This window comes from Oryza sativa, chromosome 2 (genome assembly GCF_034140825.1).
Source record: "Oryza sativa Japonica Group chromosome 2, ASM3414082v1".
Taxonomy (NCBI): domain Eukaryota; kingdom Viridiplantae; phylum Streptophyta; class Magnoliopsida; order Poales; family Poaceae; genus Oryza; species Oryza sativa.
Window position 1 is genome coordinate 1,974,777 of NC_089036.1, and position 17,186 is coordinate 1,991,962.

General features: G+C 46.0%; 3 protein-coding genes across 4 annotated transcripts; 2 read left to right on the forward strand and 1 right to left on the reverse strand.

The window, feature by feature from the left end:
• Positions 1 to 565: 565 nt before the first annotated feature.
• On the forward strand, positions 566 to 5,607 carry LOC4328235 (uncharacterized). 2 transcript variants are annotated; one of them, XM_015769875.3, is made up of 8 exons: positions 566 to 767; positions 942 to 1,054; positions 2,221 to 2,326; positions 2,627 to 2,812; positions 3,377 to 3,853; positions 3,963 to 4,046; positions 4,220 to 4,312; positions 5,177 to 5,607. In XM_015769875.3, the coding sequence occupies exons 2-7, from the start codon at positions 986 to 988 to the stop codon at positions 4,285 to 4,287; spliced, it is 990 nt and encodes a 329-aa protein (XP_015625361.1). In that variant the 5' UTR covers positions 566 to 767; positions 942 to 985; the 3' UTR covers positions 4,288 to 4,312; positions 5,177 to 5,607. The 2 variants fall into 2 exon arrangements, with proteins under 2 accessions (XP_015625361.1, XP_015625362.1); XM_015769876.3 differs by lacking the exon at positions 4,220 to 4,312.
• A 198-nt stretch (positions 5,608 to 5,805) lies between these two features.
• Positions 5,806 to 7,605, reverse strand: LOC4328236 (large ribosomal subunit protein uL3c). Its single transcript, XM_015769877.3, has 2 exons — positions 6,980 to 7,605; positions 5,806 to 6,246 (listed from the first exon to the last, which is right to left on the reverse strand). The coding sequence occupies exons 1-2, from the start codon at positions 7,509 to 7,511 to the stop codon at positions 5,957 to 5,959; spliced, it is 822 nt and encodes a 273-aa protein (XP_015625363.1). The 5' UTR covers positions 7,512 to 7,605; the 3' UTR covers positions 5,806 to 5,956.
• A 3,642-nt stretch (positions 7,606 to 11,247) lies between these two features.
• LOC4328237 (spliceosome-associated protein 130 A) lies at positions 11,248 to 16,472 on the forward strand. Its single transcript, NM_001409298.1, has 3 exons — positions 11,248 to 14,481; positions 15,122 to 15,613; positions 15,792 to 16,472. The coding sequence occupies exons 1-3, from the start codon at positions 11,407 to 11,409 to the stop codon at positions 15,927 to 15,929; spliced, it is 3,705 nt and encodes a 1,234-aa protein (NP_001396227.1). The 5' UTR covers positions 11,248 to 11,406; the 3' UTR covers positions 15,930 to 16,472.
• Positions 16,473 to 17,186: the final 714 nt, after the last annotated feature.

The following is a 17,186-nucleotide window of genomic DNA, read 5'->3' on the forward strand; positions in this document are numbered from 1 at the left end:
ATAGCCTGCGACCTCATGAGGCCGACAAACTGAGCACAGGTGACAACAATCTATGACTAGTGGAAAAAACTAGCAACACACCATAACGTTCCCAACAAAGAGATTCGACCCTAATTCTCCTAATCTCTTAGGAAATATGGAAGAAGCGGGACCAAAGAATCTTCCAAAACAAGGAGCTATCCCTATAAATCTTATTATGAAAATTAAGGAGAAGCCAAATCTTGGGTATTGGCGGGAGCCAAACAACTAACTAAGATGTTACCATAGACGTCTGCCTTATTTGTAAATATTTCTTTGTTTTCTATTTTACATGTAAATAACACTCCTATATTCAATGAACAGGCACGCTGTGTCTTTCGTTTTTCTTTTTTAAAAAAACACATGCTAAACGACCCATAACGACGGCATTTTTTGCGAGAGTGGGAGGTGGTCCCACCTCGAGCGGGCAAGCAAAGCAGCAACGAGAAAAGGAATCTGGACGCCACCCCACCACACCACCACTACCCCCCACTTGCAATCTCCCCTCTCTCTCCCTTTTTAAAATAAATCCGGATAACGCATCGGTGAACCCTGCGGATTAACAGAGTAAACTGCAACAAACCACGCGACCCCCAAACCTCTCTCTCTCTCCTCGCCTCCGCCGTCGCCGTCGCCGTCCTCGACTGCTCCTCCGGTGTGATCCGATCACGCGCGGCCTCTCCGCCTCCCGCTCGCCCTTCTCCGCTTCGCGTGTTGTACTGTTCTCCCGCGGTCCCGCCCGAGCAGAGGTAAGAGGAGGAGGAGGTGGGTGAGAGACCGCGTTTGATCCCTGGGCCGAGGCGGCGCGGGATCGGGTGGGGGCGTGGTTGGAGGTGTTGTTTTTGTTTTTCGGGTGGAATCAGCTTCGTGCCGCGCGATTGATGGTTGTTTCGTGTGTTGTGGCTGTTATTTTTTTTTTTTAGGTTTGGGTTGGCCAGCGAGGGAGGTTGGCTAGGGCAGCGGGCTGATGAGAGAGGCGTCAGGCATGTCCGGGGGAGAAGACGTCCGCAAGGTTTCTCGCCAGGACATACAGCTCGTGAGCACCACAGGAACCCTGATCCCTAACCTTTTCTCTCCCCCTCAATTTTTTTTGAGCCTACCTTGGTTGTGCATGCGCTGTGCTGTTTGTCCCCCTTCTTCACGACGATTTTCAAGTTATACGTTATCATTCAGATGCAAGGAATAACCGAAACGCGTGTTGTCGTAGCTACCATGTTATCATTCAGATGCAAGGAATAACCGAAACGCATGTTGTCATAGCTACCATGCTATCATTCAGATGCAAGGAATAACAGAAACGCATGTTGTCGTAGCTACCATGCTATCATTCAGATGCAAGGAATAACCGAAACGCATGTTGTCGTAGCTACAATGCTATCATTCAGATGCAAGGAATAACCGAAACGCATGTTGTCGTATCTACCATGTTATTAATCAGATGCAAGGAACAACCGAAATGCATGTTGTCGTTGCTACCATGTTGTCATTCAGATCCAAGGAATAACCGAAACGCATGTTGTCGTAGCTACCATGTTTCCTTTATATGTATATTTATTAGTACCTTTTATGCCTTTCATAATTGAATGGATTGACATGGCTGGCAAATGTCTGTGTTGCTTTAATATGCCCTCATTTGGGCTTTTATGTACTAGGGTTAGTTCGTTATTTCAGTATATGCGCGATCCCGTGTTGGACTTTAGTTAAAGATCATGTGCTGGAGTCACTGCAGGACAAGGTTGTCGGAAGGAGAGAGAAAGGAGAGCAAAAGAGTTTGGGGATGAAGGGAAAAGGGGAAAGAAATTTAAGGAAAAACACGTGGCCCAATTTATTATTTGAAGCTGAAAATCTCATAAAGCAGAATTATGATGTCTAACGGCATAATTGAAAATTTGAAACTCTTTATGTGCGTTTCTTTCCTTTTCTTCAAGTCAAATGCTGAATAGGCAACCGCTCTTGCTTCAATATCCAATGCTTAAAAAAGAACTTCTGAAAAAAAATCATTGTAGTGTTCCCTTACCTTTCCTTTTTTAATATGCAAGATATGCTCTCTTTTTTTTGTCGGATGTCCTTTATCATTTCTTGTACTTTCTCATTTATTTTGACTCTGTTAACACTTTTGTGTGAACATATTGGAAACTCTGTAGTTGTACTTCTCTCTGCATACTTGAAGCAATAAGTCCTCATACAAAAATTGTTTTACAGGTCCAGAATCTTATTGAACGATGTCTTCAGCTTTATATGAACCAGAAAGAAGTGGTTGAGACCCTATCATTCCAGGCGAAAATTGAACCTAGTTTTACTGAGCTTGGTAATACCCTTATACAGATTTTCTTTTTCTTGTTGTGCACTGAATGTAGCATAACTATAACTTGGTTGACTTCCCATTGCATATTGACATAGCAATATAGCATTCATGGTGCACCAAGCCTTTGAATTTTTATGAGCCAATGGTTAATATCGGACAGGAATATGTGTGCTTTCTAATACAATTTGGAGGGCATTAATTTCATTCCGTCGTAATTCATAAACAATTGGTTCTCCGATTGCTGTTTTTAATGGTAAAACACAAACACGTTTGCCTCTATTTCTCACTGTTGTTTTTCTCCAGTCTGGCAGAAACTTGAGGAAGAGAATCGTGAGTTCTTTAAAGCATATTATGTGAGACTTATGCTTAAGAATCAAATAATGGTCTTCAACAAGCTCCTTGAGGATCAGTATCGGCTTATGTGTAAAGAGCAGCCTTCTGGAGTACCTTCTATGCCTCCTACTACTAATGGCTCCAACATGGGCACATGTAAGTATATGTTGTTTTTTTTTTCATCAGCTGTCTATACAATGATGTTACCTTGCTTACTGTTCAACAAATCCCTCTAAACTATTTCATTCTAAATTGATGCTAGAGGTTGTTTACCCTCTTATTCGGGTAATATAGCTGTTCCGTCTGTATATATTAAGACAGTAGTAAACTAGTAGAGTGATGTCCGTTTCTTTGTACTAGTGATACAGTATGAAGAATTTATGGGCTTGCCAGTAGTATATCTTGGGATTACCATCGAGTTTAGATGATTTGCAAGTTGCAACTTTGGTAGTTTGGCTCTCCTCAAGATCTAACATTTCCCGCCTTCCAACGAAAATCATAATATCATATTAAGTTGATTTTAGGCCACTTTATGTTTACTAGTTACTACTGTGCTTTTAGAGTTCTCTACTGGCAGTTTTGTTAGATCAGAACAGTATTTGAGAAAGTTTGTTCCCTAGTCCTGAATCCTGATACATAGCTTATTACTAAGTTTGTAATTTTTGTGATGTCCGGACCAAATTTTATTATGTTCTGACATAGTTCACTGTTGACTCTCAGTGAATCAAAATGCATGCTTTTTGCCAGACACTACTCCCAGCACTGCAATGCCAGATAGCTTGCTACCCAATGGAAGTTCCAGCGGTATTGTAAATGGCACTCCATCCAGTGACCAATTTATCTATGCTGGTAAAGTCATTCATGGTCTTCCTAGCAGTATGGATGCTTCATCTAGTCTACTGGCAGCACATAACTCAACTGCTGGGAGGTTTAATGGAGACAATGGAACAACAATCAAGACAGAAGCAAGCTACTCGGGCAACTCTGATTTTGGTTTCTGCAATGAGAGCGCTTTCCTAGAACCTTGCCAGTCAATTGGGGATGCCTCTGGTGGATCCTTCAGCAGCTCTGAGCTGAATGGACAGCCACTAGGTGATCCAATTATGGACATGGATTCATCATCTTTTGGTTTCTTGAGCCAAATTCCTCGGAATTTCAGTTTTTCAGATTTAACTGAAGACTTTAGCCAAAGTGCAGGTATTATTTTCTGTGATATTACCTTTTTTTTTTTTAGTTTTCCTTTTCTTCAGCATTGCTGTTTGCTGTGTAATGTATACATACACCTTTTATTTTGGGTTGTCTGCAGAAATATTGGAGAATTATGGCAGATCCCCTTTTATCCCTTCTGAACCAAATAATTTCTCAGAGTCTACTCCTGGAGACCATGCAGGTTAATTATCCCCTTCCCTCCAGTTTTCTGTTTCGTTCTTATCCACCACCACAGTACACCCCACCCCCACAACATGTAAGGCAAGCTAGACAAGGAAATATTGACTTGAACATACGGCACTGAGGCATTGATGTAACGCTCAATCTAGCTAATGTTTCTCTTGCTATTGTCAGAAATAGGAAATAGACGGCTAGATACCATATCCGAGGGTGTTAGTTATGAAGATTTTGGAAGCGATTAATCAGATATTGATGGTACTGCTTAAGGTAATCAAACTTTAGGCAAAATCACAACTAGACACATTTCCCCTTTTCTTCCATTTAATTTTCTGGTCTTGCATTGGATTGGATTGTGGGGGTTTGTGGCGGAAAATTAACTCTCTAAGTATTCCCGTGTTGATTGGTATGCATATGGCACTTCCATATTTAAGCGGTAATTTGTGGAATGTCTTCACATGGCTGTATGAGAACATTCTGCAGAAGTCTGCCTTGGTGGGATTCTGTCTTTCAGGCCCTTGAGTTTACCTGTTGTTTATCCTAAGCACAACAAAAAATGGGTCGAAGTTATTGCATCATGAGACAGTTGATTTGTGACAGCTAATAAACAGTGTTTATCGAACACTGTTCTTGCACCTTAGACATTTTGTCCACCGTGAGCTTCCTATTCCTCATGTGATGCTGAAGAAGATTGTAGCTGGATGTTAGTCCAATACTCCATCCTTAGGCACTCAACTAGGCATCAGCATGCATACTCTACTGTTACATGGGCTCGGTAGTTACTAGTTGCATTATTTTTCAACTTAAGAGCTAGTCTGAGCATGAAAAACTAAACAGAGAAGTACATAAATGGAACGGCCAGCTGAATAAAGAAAATTCATCTGATGTATTATCCTTTAGGTTGCCACAATACACTAACTTTAGATGGCACAAGGATTATTTAATTTAAAAACCTGATGATGGTGCCATCAGCCTGTGAATATGGTGGTGGTGTGTGGCAAGGGGATGAAGATGGGGGGTTTGCTTAGAGCATGCCCTCTCTTTTTCTATTCTTGAATAGCAAAATAGGGTGTTATCTATATGCTACTGGTTTAACTCTTCTAACTTGATTCATCGATCTCTATGTATGTGCAGGTTGAGCAGTGATGCATAACTTTGTACATAGTAGTTTGGGCAAGTGAGTCTATATTCGTGGCCATGGAACTCAGCTAATTTCATGGAAACTATTGCTTCGTCAGTTTTAGGTCTTGTTCTGTTGGACTACCAGCTTCGGTGACTTGTGTGAGAATATTTCATGGCCTAATAATGTGTCGCATTGACTGATGCAAGAAACCTATTGTCCCTGTGTCATTGCTGAAGATATTGTAGAAGTTAGCGTTAATGGTGACTGGAAGCTTTACATTGACATTTCGTGCTGTTGCACTTGATGTGTAGTTTGTACATGATGCTTAGTTAACATTTTCCCTCTGTTGCACTTGCTGCGGTTGGCCATGTCGCGCTCTGCACTCTTCGGTTGTTCAGACATGAGAGTTTACAATAATTCAGTATTGGAGAAGTTGGTAAAACTGTCAGATTGTTGACGCTTGGTGAAGTTTGATTCTCAAGATGTGTTTGTTACACTACCGTCTACCATTACATGTTTCCATTCCCTGAACACAGAATAAACAGTGATTGCAAATTTGACATCCAAGCACAAGATGATTAAGATTCTGTTAGCTTCTAGTCCAAAGAGAGTGTGAACTGAGAACGGGAGATCGATAAGATTGAGTAGAAAAAAAATTAGCTTTACGAAATTCAAAGTTACGCGTATACAAAACCTGGACATGGGCAAAGAACATCTCCAATTTACAGTAATTCAGTAAACAACAGATCACAAATCTCACAGAACAGGACGAAACACATGAGAAAAATAGTCTAGTTCTTGGGGATGTTCTTGCCGACGATCTTGGCAGGAGCGATGCGGAGGAGGTTCCCGGGCTTCCCTGGAACGGCGCCCTTGATCATGACAACTTTCAGGTCGTTGTCGATCTTGACGATCTTGAGCTTCCTGATCTTGGTCTTGGTTCCTCCCATCCTCCCGGGCATCTTCTTCCCCTTGTACACCCGACCCGGCGTCGTCCCGGCACCGATCGATCCCAGAGCTCTGTGGCTCTTGGAGCCGTGGGTCATCAGCCCTCGCTTGAAGTTGTGCCTCTTGATGCCACCTGTGTCGATGTCCAAGAACCGTCAGTCGCAAATTGAGAGCATAGTTGCACAATTATGCCATATTGCCATTAGATGATCAGGAACTAAAAGAGATATTGGTGCTCTTGACTTCATGAGAATGCTATAAACGATTATGTTGTTTGGGGAGAAACACCCAGGGGTCTTCCAACTAGCTCCACAAGGTGGTAGGCTAGACGACCTGGGTTCGAAGCCTCACCCATTCTAATTATTTGATATTAGGTCCTTCTCTAATATTTGTGTCTTTTTTATTATGTTGTTTGGGAAGAATATACATGAAATGGATAATGTTTGCGGTATTGGCAAATCGTTGGTCGCAGCAAATCAAGAGCGCAATTGCAACGGGTTTACGATGTTATATTCACTTCATGAAAATTATACAAGTGATGCTGATGGTTGCAATAAATTGTGAACTATAACGAATGTGTTGACATGGTACAGGTCTGCAACTCCAAGAACAGCATTGACATTGCCATATTGGCAATGCCATTGTGCAAGTCTAGGACGCTAATCAAGAGAAGAGGCTAAATGATTCTTCCCAAGAACAATTCTGTACACTAACATTGGTGAGCATATGGTAAATTTGATACAGCAAAATTTCAAGCTTGTTCTCAAGTCTTCCTCACAATGTAAAGCATTGTTCAAATTCAGACAGGGCGAAATGGTAGTCACATTGTGAAAAGGGAGTAAAAAAAAATAATCAAGTTTACTGACCTTGGAACCCCTTGCCGATGGACTTGCCGGAGATGTCGACGAGGTCGCCCTCCTTGAACATGTCGGCGAAGTCGAGCGGCTGGCCGGGGTCGTACCCGTCGACGGACTGGAGGCGGAACTCCTGCAGGTGGCGGAGCGGCGGCGCGCCGGCCTTGCCGAGGTGGCCGAGCTCCGGGCGGGTGAGCTTCTCCTCGCGGACGCCGTGGTACCCCACCTGCACGGCGTCGTACCCGTCGGTGGCCGCCGTCTTCACCTGCGTCACCACGTTGCCGCCCTCCCGGAACCCCACGACGGTCACCGGCACCGGCTTGCCGGTGGCCGGGTCGAAGTAGGTCATCATCCCGACCTTGGTCGCCATCACCCCGACCCCGGCCTCGTACGACGCGCGCACCACCGCCACCAGCGGCCGCCGCCGCGCCGCCGCCGCAGCCGCGCCACCTGCGCCGCTCCAGGAGGCGGCGCGGCGGCGCGGCGCGAGGAGGCCCAGCGCGCCGCCGCCGCCGCCGCCGATGCCCACGGCCGCCATGGCCATTCTTGGTGCCCCGGATTCGAGCGGGGATTTGCTCACTCCAGCAGTGTCCCGGCTTCGCTTGCTGCTTTGGTTGTTTTTCGTGTTGAATTCGATTGGATTGGGGTTTGCGGCTAATGCCCCCTTATCCTCCCGCCTGCAGAGAGGCGCTTTTTAGGAATACGCTTTCTTTGCCGGGGAGGTGGATTCCGTAACAGTTGCAAAATACCACGGGTGCATAATAAATTACAGGTTAGGCTAGACAGGCGGAGCTACCTCCTGGGCAGGTCGGGCGACCGTACAGACTCCGCCGCTGATGTTGCTACTATTCTCCATTGATAGCACATGTAAAAATTTAGGGAGTAACTATATATATATTTATAGCGCCGTATTTTTCACCAAAAAAATAGTCGGCATGTATTTACATTGCAAGTCCCTAAATTACATATATAATTTTAGTGTATTTACAATGTAAATTCCAAAATTACATATGTAAGTACTAAAATTACATATGCAATTCTCAAAATTACATGTGTAAGTTGATGTAATTCCCAAAACTATAAATTTGTGATGACACGGATATTTAGTTTTTAAGACTAATTAGTAATCCTAATTAGCAAATAACATTAAAACAACAGAAGAGATCAGAAGAGAACAGAATCGGAGGGATATGCGTACACTGCGATGATTTCTGCATCCGCATCTGACGGTTGAAACAACCGACTGAAATCCATCGTAATTTGTAGCGACATATTTTTAGCAATACCGAAAATTTATGGATCACTAGTAAACGTTCCTTGTCTCCCAGGTTTAAGTATGCTGCTAGCTTTGCCATTGAGACCATATAACTTTACCGAGTTTTATTTTAGATAACGTGCTATCCAGTGTCCTTACTTAAAGTCAAGTGTTTTTACCTAGATCAATTGTACCTTAGCACGGTGCCCCTGTGCACCAGGTGGGAAGATATCAATGGGAACTGAGTTTGGTACAGATGGTTTGTTTTAGTATATAAGTGGGTTTTTGTAGGTTAGCCACTTGCACTCTCGATGACCTTCATTGCACTAACACAGTTCAGAATAGCTCACTACAAAATAGTGATTGAACACTTCAAATTCTATCGAACCAATAACGTTGTTCAAGAATTGAAAGCAACGAGAGAAATCCATTGCCTTCTACGCGAGTGAGATTCAAAAACACAAATCTTGCGCTCCATCACTAGTATTTTCACAATTCACATTTTGCTATATCTTTATTGTTTTCTATGCCCTTCGCTCTACCTGATCACTTATATATAACAAAATATTGCTTTACTTAGCATATGTTCTTCTGGAGGGATTGAAAACCCCCTTCGCATGCAAAACGAAGCAACATACTAACACTGTCGGAGCTTGGGGCTCCTCACCGGGAGACCGCGCAGGCCCCCCTTTGCCGGTTCGGCCGGGGGCGCTAAGTGAGGTTCTTCACCCTCGATCTGTGGAATATTCGCGAGAGAGCAAATGCACGAGACACGGGCGATGTAGACAGGTTCGGGCCGCTGAAAAGCGTAATACCCTACTCCTGTGTTCTGGTGGATCTGTGTGTGAAGGAGTTACAGAGAGCTGGAGAGCAAGAGAGTTCAGGCTCTAGAACCCCCTTCCTCTTTCTCTCCTCTACAAGCTCAAGTATTTTCAGAGTCGTCTCCCCTCCTCTCTCTTGCTTCGGTGGGCAAGGTCCTCCTTTTATATCTCAAGGGGATCCCACATGCACCACTTCTACCTACTCTTCTTTTGGGTGGGGACCCACCCTATCCTGACCAAAACTTGGCTCGCGTCTTCGCCTGGAAGCTAAATCACAGCTTGTCCTTGAGTGAGGCCCAGCGCCGTCACTCGCCTGACACAGGGGATACCCCTGTCATTTCTTCATTAATGGGTGGAGATTTGCAATGGATGCTGTCCGAATGACCCTCCGATGGGATGGGTCATACCTACCTCCACTCCGCCGGAAGCAGATGCAACGTGGGAGCACGGTTGTCTGCCGATGACGTGACCGGCGTCAGACTAGTCACAGACCGGTCACTCTTGTCCACCACGCGTCAGTTTAGCATGCCGCACGTCTGCCCTTCTTCATACAATGACTTCCTCGCCATGGTTGCGATGAAGCCTGGAATGAATCTGGCCGGGACTGACATACCAACTCTAGGAGTTAGCACGCCGGCTCCGGCTAGGGACGAGTGCCTGGAGGCTCTCATTATTCCGACGGGACGGGGCGAGGCGTGTGACAGGCCGCCTGTTGCCACCTAACCCGCAATCTAACCGGTCTGTGACCGGTCACACACTGCGACCGGTCACGGACCGGATAAGCGTGCGATGCGCTGCATTGAATGCGGCGTGGTGCGCTCGTCTAACCCGCTATAAATGCGGTTAGGTGAGCGCCGCTGTGCTCACCTAACCCATACACGTGGCGCCAACACCACAGGAGGTCGGGGCGCCCCAGCCCTCGGGGCCGAAACGGGAGCGGCCCGACCCCTCGAGGAGACAGAGGGAGGGGTGGCCACGTCATCCTCGGGCCCGACCCCCCCGAGGGGGTCAGGCCACGTGGATGACCGCGGCTGCCCAAGCCTCTAGTCACGATACCCCCGGTCCCATGTCACCGACAAACACCTAATTAAATATTAGCTTAAACTTAAAAAATAAATTAATATAAATTTTACAGGAACATTTTTTATAGAAAAATATTTGCAAACACACACTATTTATTAGTTCGGAAACCGTACGCAAAAGAAAGGAGCGAGTGAAGGTTAGGACCACAGACTTATTCTACGCTTTTAAAAGGCATCTTCTATCTTTTTATTTTTGCTTGCTTCTGAAGAGGGGGAATTTCTAGAACTGTTCGGCTGCACTCATTCAACGAAGCTGCAACACAGTGGTTGCACCTTGCAGCCGAACAGGCCCTCTAATTATATATAATAAGCTTGTAAACTTCTCAAATACAGCCATACACAACTACTCAAGCCGAGAGAGAATCCAAAAATTGCTCAAATTTGAAAATTTTGGTCGTCAGCCATCAGGCTCGAGCCAGACTGCGACCCTAAGCCGACCTATTAGAGCATCTCTAATAGTCTCTCCATCCTACTCTCTAAGATAAATTTTAGCCATTCTAGCCAAAAAAACGTGCTCCAACAGCCTCTCCAACCGGATGGCTAAGCCATATGGCTGGCTAAAACCCTTCCTCCACTAGCCAAATTTGGCCACTCTATTTGGCTGGCCAATGGTGGGCCCTACGTGGCTAATCAACTCCATCCCCACGCGGCAACAGAGAGACACGGGAGGAGCACGACGACGAGCACGCTACCGACGGCCTCCGCTCGCCACCGCACCAAACCCGCACGGCACTGCCCGCCGCCTCCGCTCGCCGCGTCTGCCGGCCTCCGCGCGATGAGGCTCGGCGCCGCCGCCGCTCGCTGTTCTCCGCCAGTCCGCAGTAGTCCAGTAGGAGGAAGGGAGGAAGAAGTAGTAGTAGAAAATGGGTTGGAAGAGGAGGAAGAAGAGTAGGAGAGACTGACATATGGGTCCCATTTGTAATGGACTTGTAATAGAGAGGGTAGATGAAGAGGCTGTTGAAGTAAACAAATAGTATTACTAGCCAAATCAGATTGAGAGTTGGCTATAGAAATGTTTAGAGAGGCTGTTAGAGATGCTCTTATGCCGCAACCGCACCAAGCCGCAAACGCTCCGGTTGAGTTGGACTCGTCCGAGCCGGATCTGATAACCCACCCGCGACTCCTACCCCATTCGAGCACCACCCGCCCCGCCACCGCCTCCAATCTAAAACCCTAGATCTCTCTCTCTCCCCACTTCTCTCTCTTCTCCCCCCGAGTCTTCCTCACCCGCCGCCGCCGCCGCCGCCGGAGGAGGAGGAGGAGGAGGATTCCGGTGCGGCCATGTACCTCTACAGCCTGACGCTGCAGCGGGCGACGGGCGCGGTGTGCGCCGTCATCGGCAGCTTCAGCGGGCGCGACTCGAAGAAGTCGGCGGCGTCCGGGTCGTCGTCGTCGTCGTCGTCCACGCAGGAGATCGCCGTGGCCCGTGGCACCACTCTCGAGCTCCTCCGCCCCGACCCGGAGACCGGCCGCCTCCGCACGCTCCTCTCCGTCGACGTCTTCGGCGCCATCCGCTCGCTCGCCCAGTTCCGCCTCACCGGCGCCACCAAGGACTACCTCGTCGTCGGCTCCGACTCCGGCCGCCTCGTCATCCTCGAGTACTCCCCCGACCGCAACCGCCTCGACAAGGTCCACCAGGAGACCTTCGGCAAGTCCGGCTGCCGCCGCATCGTCCCCGGCCAGCTCCTCGCCGTCGACCCCAAGGGCCGCGCCCTCTGCATCGCCGCCCTCGAGAAGCAGAAGCTCGTCTACGTCCTCAACCGTGACGCCGCCGCGCGCCTCACCATCTCGTCTCCTCTCGAGGCGCACAAGTCCAACACGCTCACCTTCTCCCTCACTGCCCTCGACTGCGGGTTCGACAACCCTGTCTTCGCCGCCATTGAGCTTGAGTACGCCGAGTCCGACCGCGACCCCACCGGGCAGGCTGCCGAGCAGGCGCAGAAGCACCTCACATTCTATGAGCTAGACCTGGGGCTCAATCATGTCTCGCGCAAGGCCTCCGAGCCGATAGATAACGGTGCTAATCTACTGGTGACTGTGCCTGGTGGTGGTGATGGGCCAAGCGGGCTCCTCGTGTGCTGCGACAACTTTGTGCTTTACCGGAACCAGGGGCACCCGGAAGTGCGGGCTGTCATTCCACGCCGCGCTGATCTCCCGGCTGAGCGGGGTGTCCTCATAGTCGCAGCCGCCACGCACAGGCAGAAGAGCTTGTTCTTCTTCTTACTACAGACTGAGTACGGCGATATCTTCAAGGTTGACCTCGAACACAGTAATGACACTGTTACTGAGCTCAGGATCAAGTACTTTGACACCATACCTGTGACATCTGCTATCTGTGTGCTGCGCTCAGGTTTTCTCTTTGCTGCTTCTGAGTTTGGCAACCATGCACTTTATCAGTTCCGTGATATTGGGCGGGATGTGGATGTTGAGTCGTCTTCAGCTACACTGATGGAGACAGATGAGGGGTTCCAGCCCGTATTCTTTCAGCCAAGAGCACTCAAGAACCTGTACCGGATCGATGAAATTGAAAGTCTCATGCCAATCATGGACATGCGTGTTGCAAATCTATTTGATGAGGAAACACCACAGGTATTCACAGCCTGCGGCCGTGGTCCTCGGTCCACCTTGCGCATCCTGAGGCCTGGGCTTGCCATTAGTGAGATGGCTCGATCGATGTTGCCGGCTGAGCCTATTGCTGTCTGGACTGTAAAGAAGAATATCAATGACATGTTTGATGCCTACATTGTCGTGTCCTTTGCCAATGTTACACTTGTGCTCTCCATCGGTGAGACTATTGAGGAAGTCAGCGACAGCCAGTTTCTGGATACCACTCACTCCCTGGCAGTTTCTCTCCTTGGCGAGGACTCTCTCATGCAGGTCCACCCGAACGGCATCAGGCACATCAGGGAAGATGGCCGTGTGAATGAGTGGAGGACACCTGGGAAGAAAACTATCACTAAGGTTGGATCAAACCGGCTCCAGGTGGTAATCGCCCTCAGTGGTGGAGAGCTTATCTACTTTGAGATGGACATGACAGGTCAGCTTATGGAAGTCGAGAAGCAGGACATGTCTGGTGATGTTGCATGCCTGGCCATTGCGCCAGTTCCAGAGGGGAGACAGAGGTCCCGATTCCTTGCAGTTGGTTCCTTTGATAACACCATCCGAATACTCTCCGTGGACCCTGATGACTGCTTGCAGCCTCTGAGTGTCCAAAGTGTCTCTTCAGCCCCAGAGTCCCTCATGTTTCTAGAAGTTCAGGCATCAGTTGGCGGTGAGGACGGTGCGGACCATCCAGCCAACCTTTTCCTCAATGCTGGCCTGCAAAATGGTGTCCTGTTCCGCACCAATGTTGACATGGTCACTGGTCAGTTATCTGACACACGATCTCGGTTCCTTGGCCTGAGACCTCCAAAACTGTTTCCGTGCATAGTTAGCCACCGGCAAGCAATGCTTTGCCTGTCCAGCCGTCCCTGGCTTGGCTACATACATCAAGGTCACTTCCTATTGACTCCACTGTCCTGTGATACACTTGAATCTGCTGCATCCTTCTCTTCTGATCAGTGCTCAGAAGGTGTTGTTGCCGTTGCTGGTGATGCCCTACGAATTTTCACCATTGAACACCTGGGGGAGACTTTCAATGAAACAGCCATCCCTCTGCGCTACACCCCAAGAAAATTTGTGATTCTTCCAAAAAAGAAATACCTTGCTGTCATTGAGAGTGATAAAGGTGCGCTCAGCGCAGAAGAGCGAGAAGCGGCTAAGAAGGAGTGCCTTGAGGCTGCTGGTGTTACAGAAAATGGTAATGCAAATAATGGGGATCAGATGGAGAATGGTGATGGTCAAGAAGATGGTGCTGAGGACAGAAACACACTTCCAGATGAACAGTATGGTTATCCAAAGGCGGAATCAGAAAGGTGGGTTTCTTGCATCAGGATTCTTGATCCAAAGAGCAGAGACACGACTTGTCTGCTTGAATTGCAAGACAATGAAGCAGCTGTTAGCATTTGCACTGTGAACTTTCATGATAAGGAGCATGGTACTCTCTTGGCTGTTGGTACTGCCAAGGGATTGCAATTCTGGCCAAAGAGGAACCTTTCAGCTGGGTTCATCCACATATACAAGTTTGTAGATGAAGGGAGGTCACTTGAACTGCTTCACAAGACACAGGTGGAGGAAGTACCTCTTGCCTTGTGCCAGTTCCAAGGACGGTTGCTTGCTGGTGTTGGTTCAGTCCTCAGGTTATATGATCTTGGGAAGAGGAAGTTGCTCAGGAAGTGTGAAAACAAACTTTTCCCAAGGACGATAGTGTCTATCCATACTTACCGAGATAGGATCTATGTTGGTGATATGCAAGAGGTATGCTCGCTACCTTTGATTGGTTCTGTTGCTCCCCTGTTTGTCATTTTGTCACCTGTAGATGTATATCAGTTTTTTTGGTAGTCTGTATGCCAAGGTGTCTTCTAGAAGATAAACTAGCAACTTGTCTTGTGTGCAACATGATATTGATCTAACCATAGGCTACAGACATGTTTTTGGTGTCTACACTGGGTGAGAAGGAAATTTTAAATTTTATTAGTTACTCACATTTACTGGTTCAGATTGAAATATGTGGTTTGAGAGCAAGTAATAGGAGACAAATTACCCAGCATATTTTCTAGATCATGTTTTCATCATCCATCTCCTTTTTTCTTTGTTTCATCTTAAAGTTTTTTGTGGATATATGAAATTTAGATATTTTTGCCTGTCCTATGAATAGTACTCCAAAATAACAATAATAATGGGTTTTACAGTTAGATTGTCCCTTCCAAAATAACAACAATAATGGGTTTTACCTACTTCTGGTTGAAACATCTCTAATTTATGAATTCTCTGACAGTTATGTTGCAGTTTCATATTTTTAAATATAGTATAGTATACATATAATATTCACCATATTTCATATACCTTTTTTGTTTGACAAATTTCTAACATTTCTTTGTGGTGCCATCTCCTGCAGTCATTTCATTATTGCAAGTACAGAAGGGATGAAAACCAACTGTACATCTTCGCTGATGATAGTGTTCCCAGGTGGCTCACAGCAGCAAATCACATAGATTTTGATACTATGGCAGGGGCAGATAAGTTTGGGAACATATATTTTGCTCGCCTTCCTCAGGATCTCTCAGATGAGATTGAAGAAGACCCAACTGGGGGGAAGATTAAATGGGAGCAAGGGAAGTTGAATGGGGCCCCAAACAAAGTAGAGGAGATTGTTCAGTTTCATGTTGGTGATGTTGTCACATGTTTGCAGAAAGCCTCTTTAATACCGGGAGGCGGCGAATGTCTTATTTATGGGACTGTGATGGGCAGTGTTGGGGCACTGCTTGCATTCACCTCCAGGGAAGATGTTGACTTCTTTTCTCACTTGGAGATGCATCTCCGCCAGGAGCATCCACCATTATGTGGAAGAGATCACATGGCCTACAGATCTGCTTATTTTCCAGTGAAGGTGATATATTATTTTTTTTGTTTAGATTAGCTAGTATGTCAACCAACACAGATATTATCACAAATGCATATATTTATAACTTTTTTACCACTTTGTCGGATAGAATATCCAGGTGTAAAGGCAGTTGGCAGTATCTGTTTTATGTTTGATGATGGAGTTTCGTTTTGGTTTGTTTCAGGATGTGATTGATGGTGACCTCTGTGAGCAGTTTCCATCCCTCCCAGCTGATATGCAAAGGAAGATTGCCGATGAACTCGACAGAACTCCTGGTGAAATCCTGAAGAAGCTGGAGGACATTAGGAACAAAATTATCTGAAAGATCATTGCGCATAGCGAAAGAACTAGACAAACTGTTGGGCTCTCAATGGCTGTAAAAACAGAATCTCCTTTCCTGTCCGAGACCTAGCAGCTTCAGATCCGTGGCACATTCAAGAAATAAGAAAACACTAGGGCCAATCGAGTGGAGAGGTGGTAAAGTCCTTAATGGTCTGATTTGTAGAATTCTTGGTGCTAATGACCTGGTGTCTGGAATTCGTTGTTAATGGTCTGATTTGTATATTTCTTAGTTAACAATGGCTAAGTTGACCTTTCAGATCGAAGCGAGAATAGGTCACATAACTGCATCAGCATCAGAGTGTTCTTCTGTAACTCTTAGAGCATGCTTTAGCCTTTGTGTTAGTATTTGCTGTGATGTAGTTGGACAAGTTCTTTGTTTTGATGGTTGACTCATCTGTAGGCTGCTGCTACTTTCATGATGTACGATAGAACCTTTTCATTTTTTCAGGTGATACTGAAGCAGATGTATTGGTGCTATCCAATTTGATTTTCCTGTGATAATATTACACTTTTGATGATGAAATATTCTACTGCTAGTAGTTCAATGGCATATAAACAATTTCATCCATAGATTTTATTGGCTGGTAAACCATATATAAGTGCGTCTATGTACGAAAAGCTTAACCCCCCCTATTTTCACCAATGGGAACGGGTGAAAAGTTTGACCTATTTTCACTACAAGAGAGGTAAAACAGGGGAGACGCATCTATTTGGTGAAATATAAAATCTCAGCGACAGTAACTTTCTACTCCCTCCGTCGGAGATCGACATGGTCTCCAATGTGGCAATGGCAACAAATAGTAGTATCTGTAGGGATAAATTATTTCAAATGAAAAGAATTGTATACCATGATAATTTGTAAAAAGATAAATCTATAACACTATTCTTACATCATCAATCTATTGATGTTCAAAGTTAAAAAGTATAACTCGACACTATTTCAAAACTAGTTATATTTGTGAAAAGAGCGAGTACATCCAGATGGGTAAAATCTCATCGTAGTAACTTCTTTTAGTACAACACGATGTACATGGCACACACTTCACTCTCGTATTTCCTAGAATATCACGTTTGCACATCCTTCCTAAAAGGGAGTGGATTATAAATTTGTTCTTTTTTTGAAAAAAAAACACGTTTGTATGTCCTTTTTATATGTGTAAATAAAGGGACCCATAATTATAGGTGGTTAGAAAAGGGAACAAAATATTATACTTCCTCCGTTTTATATTATAAGACT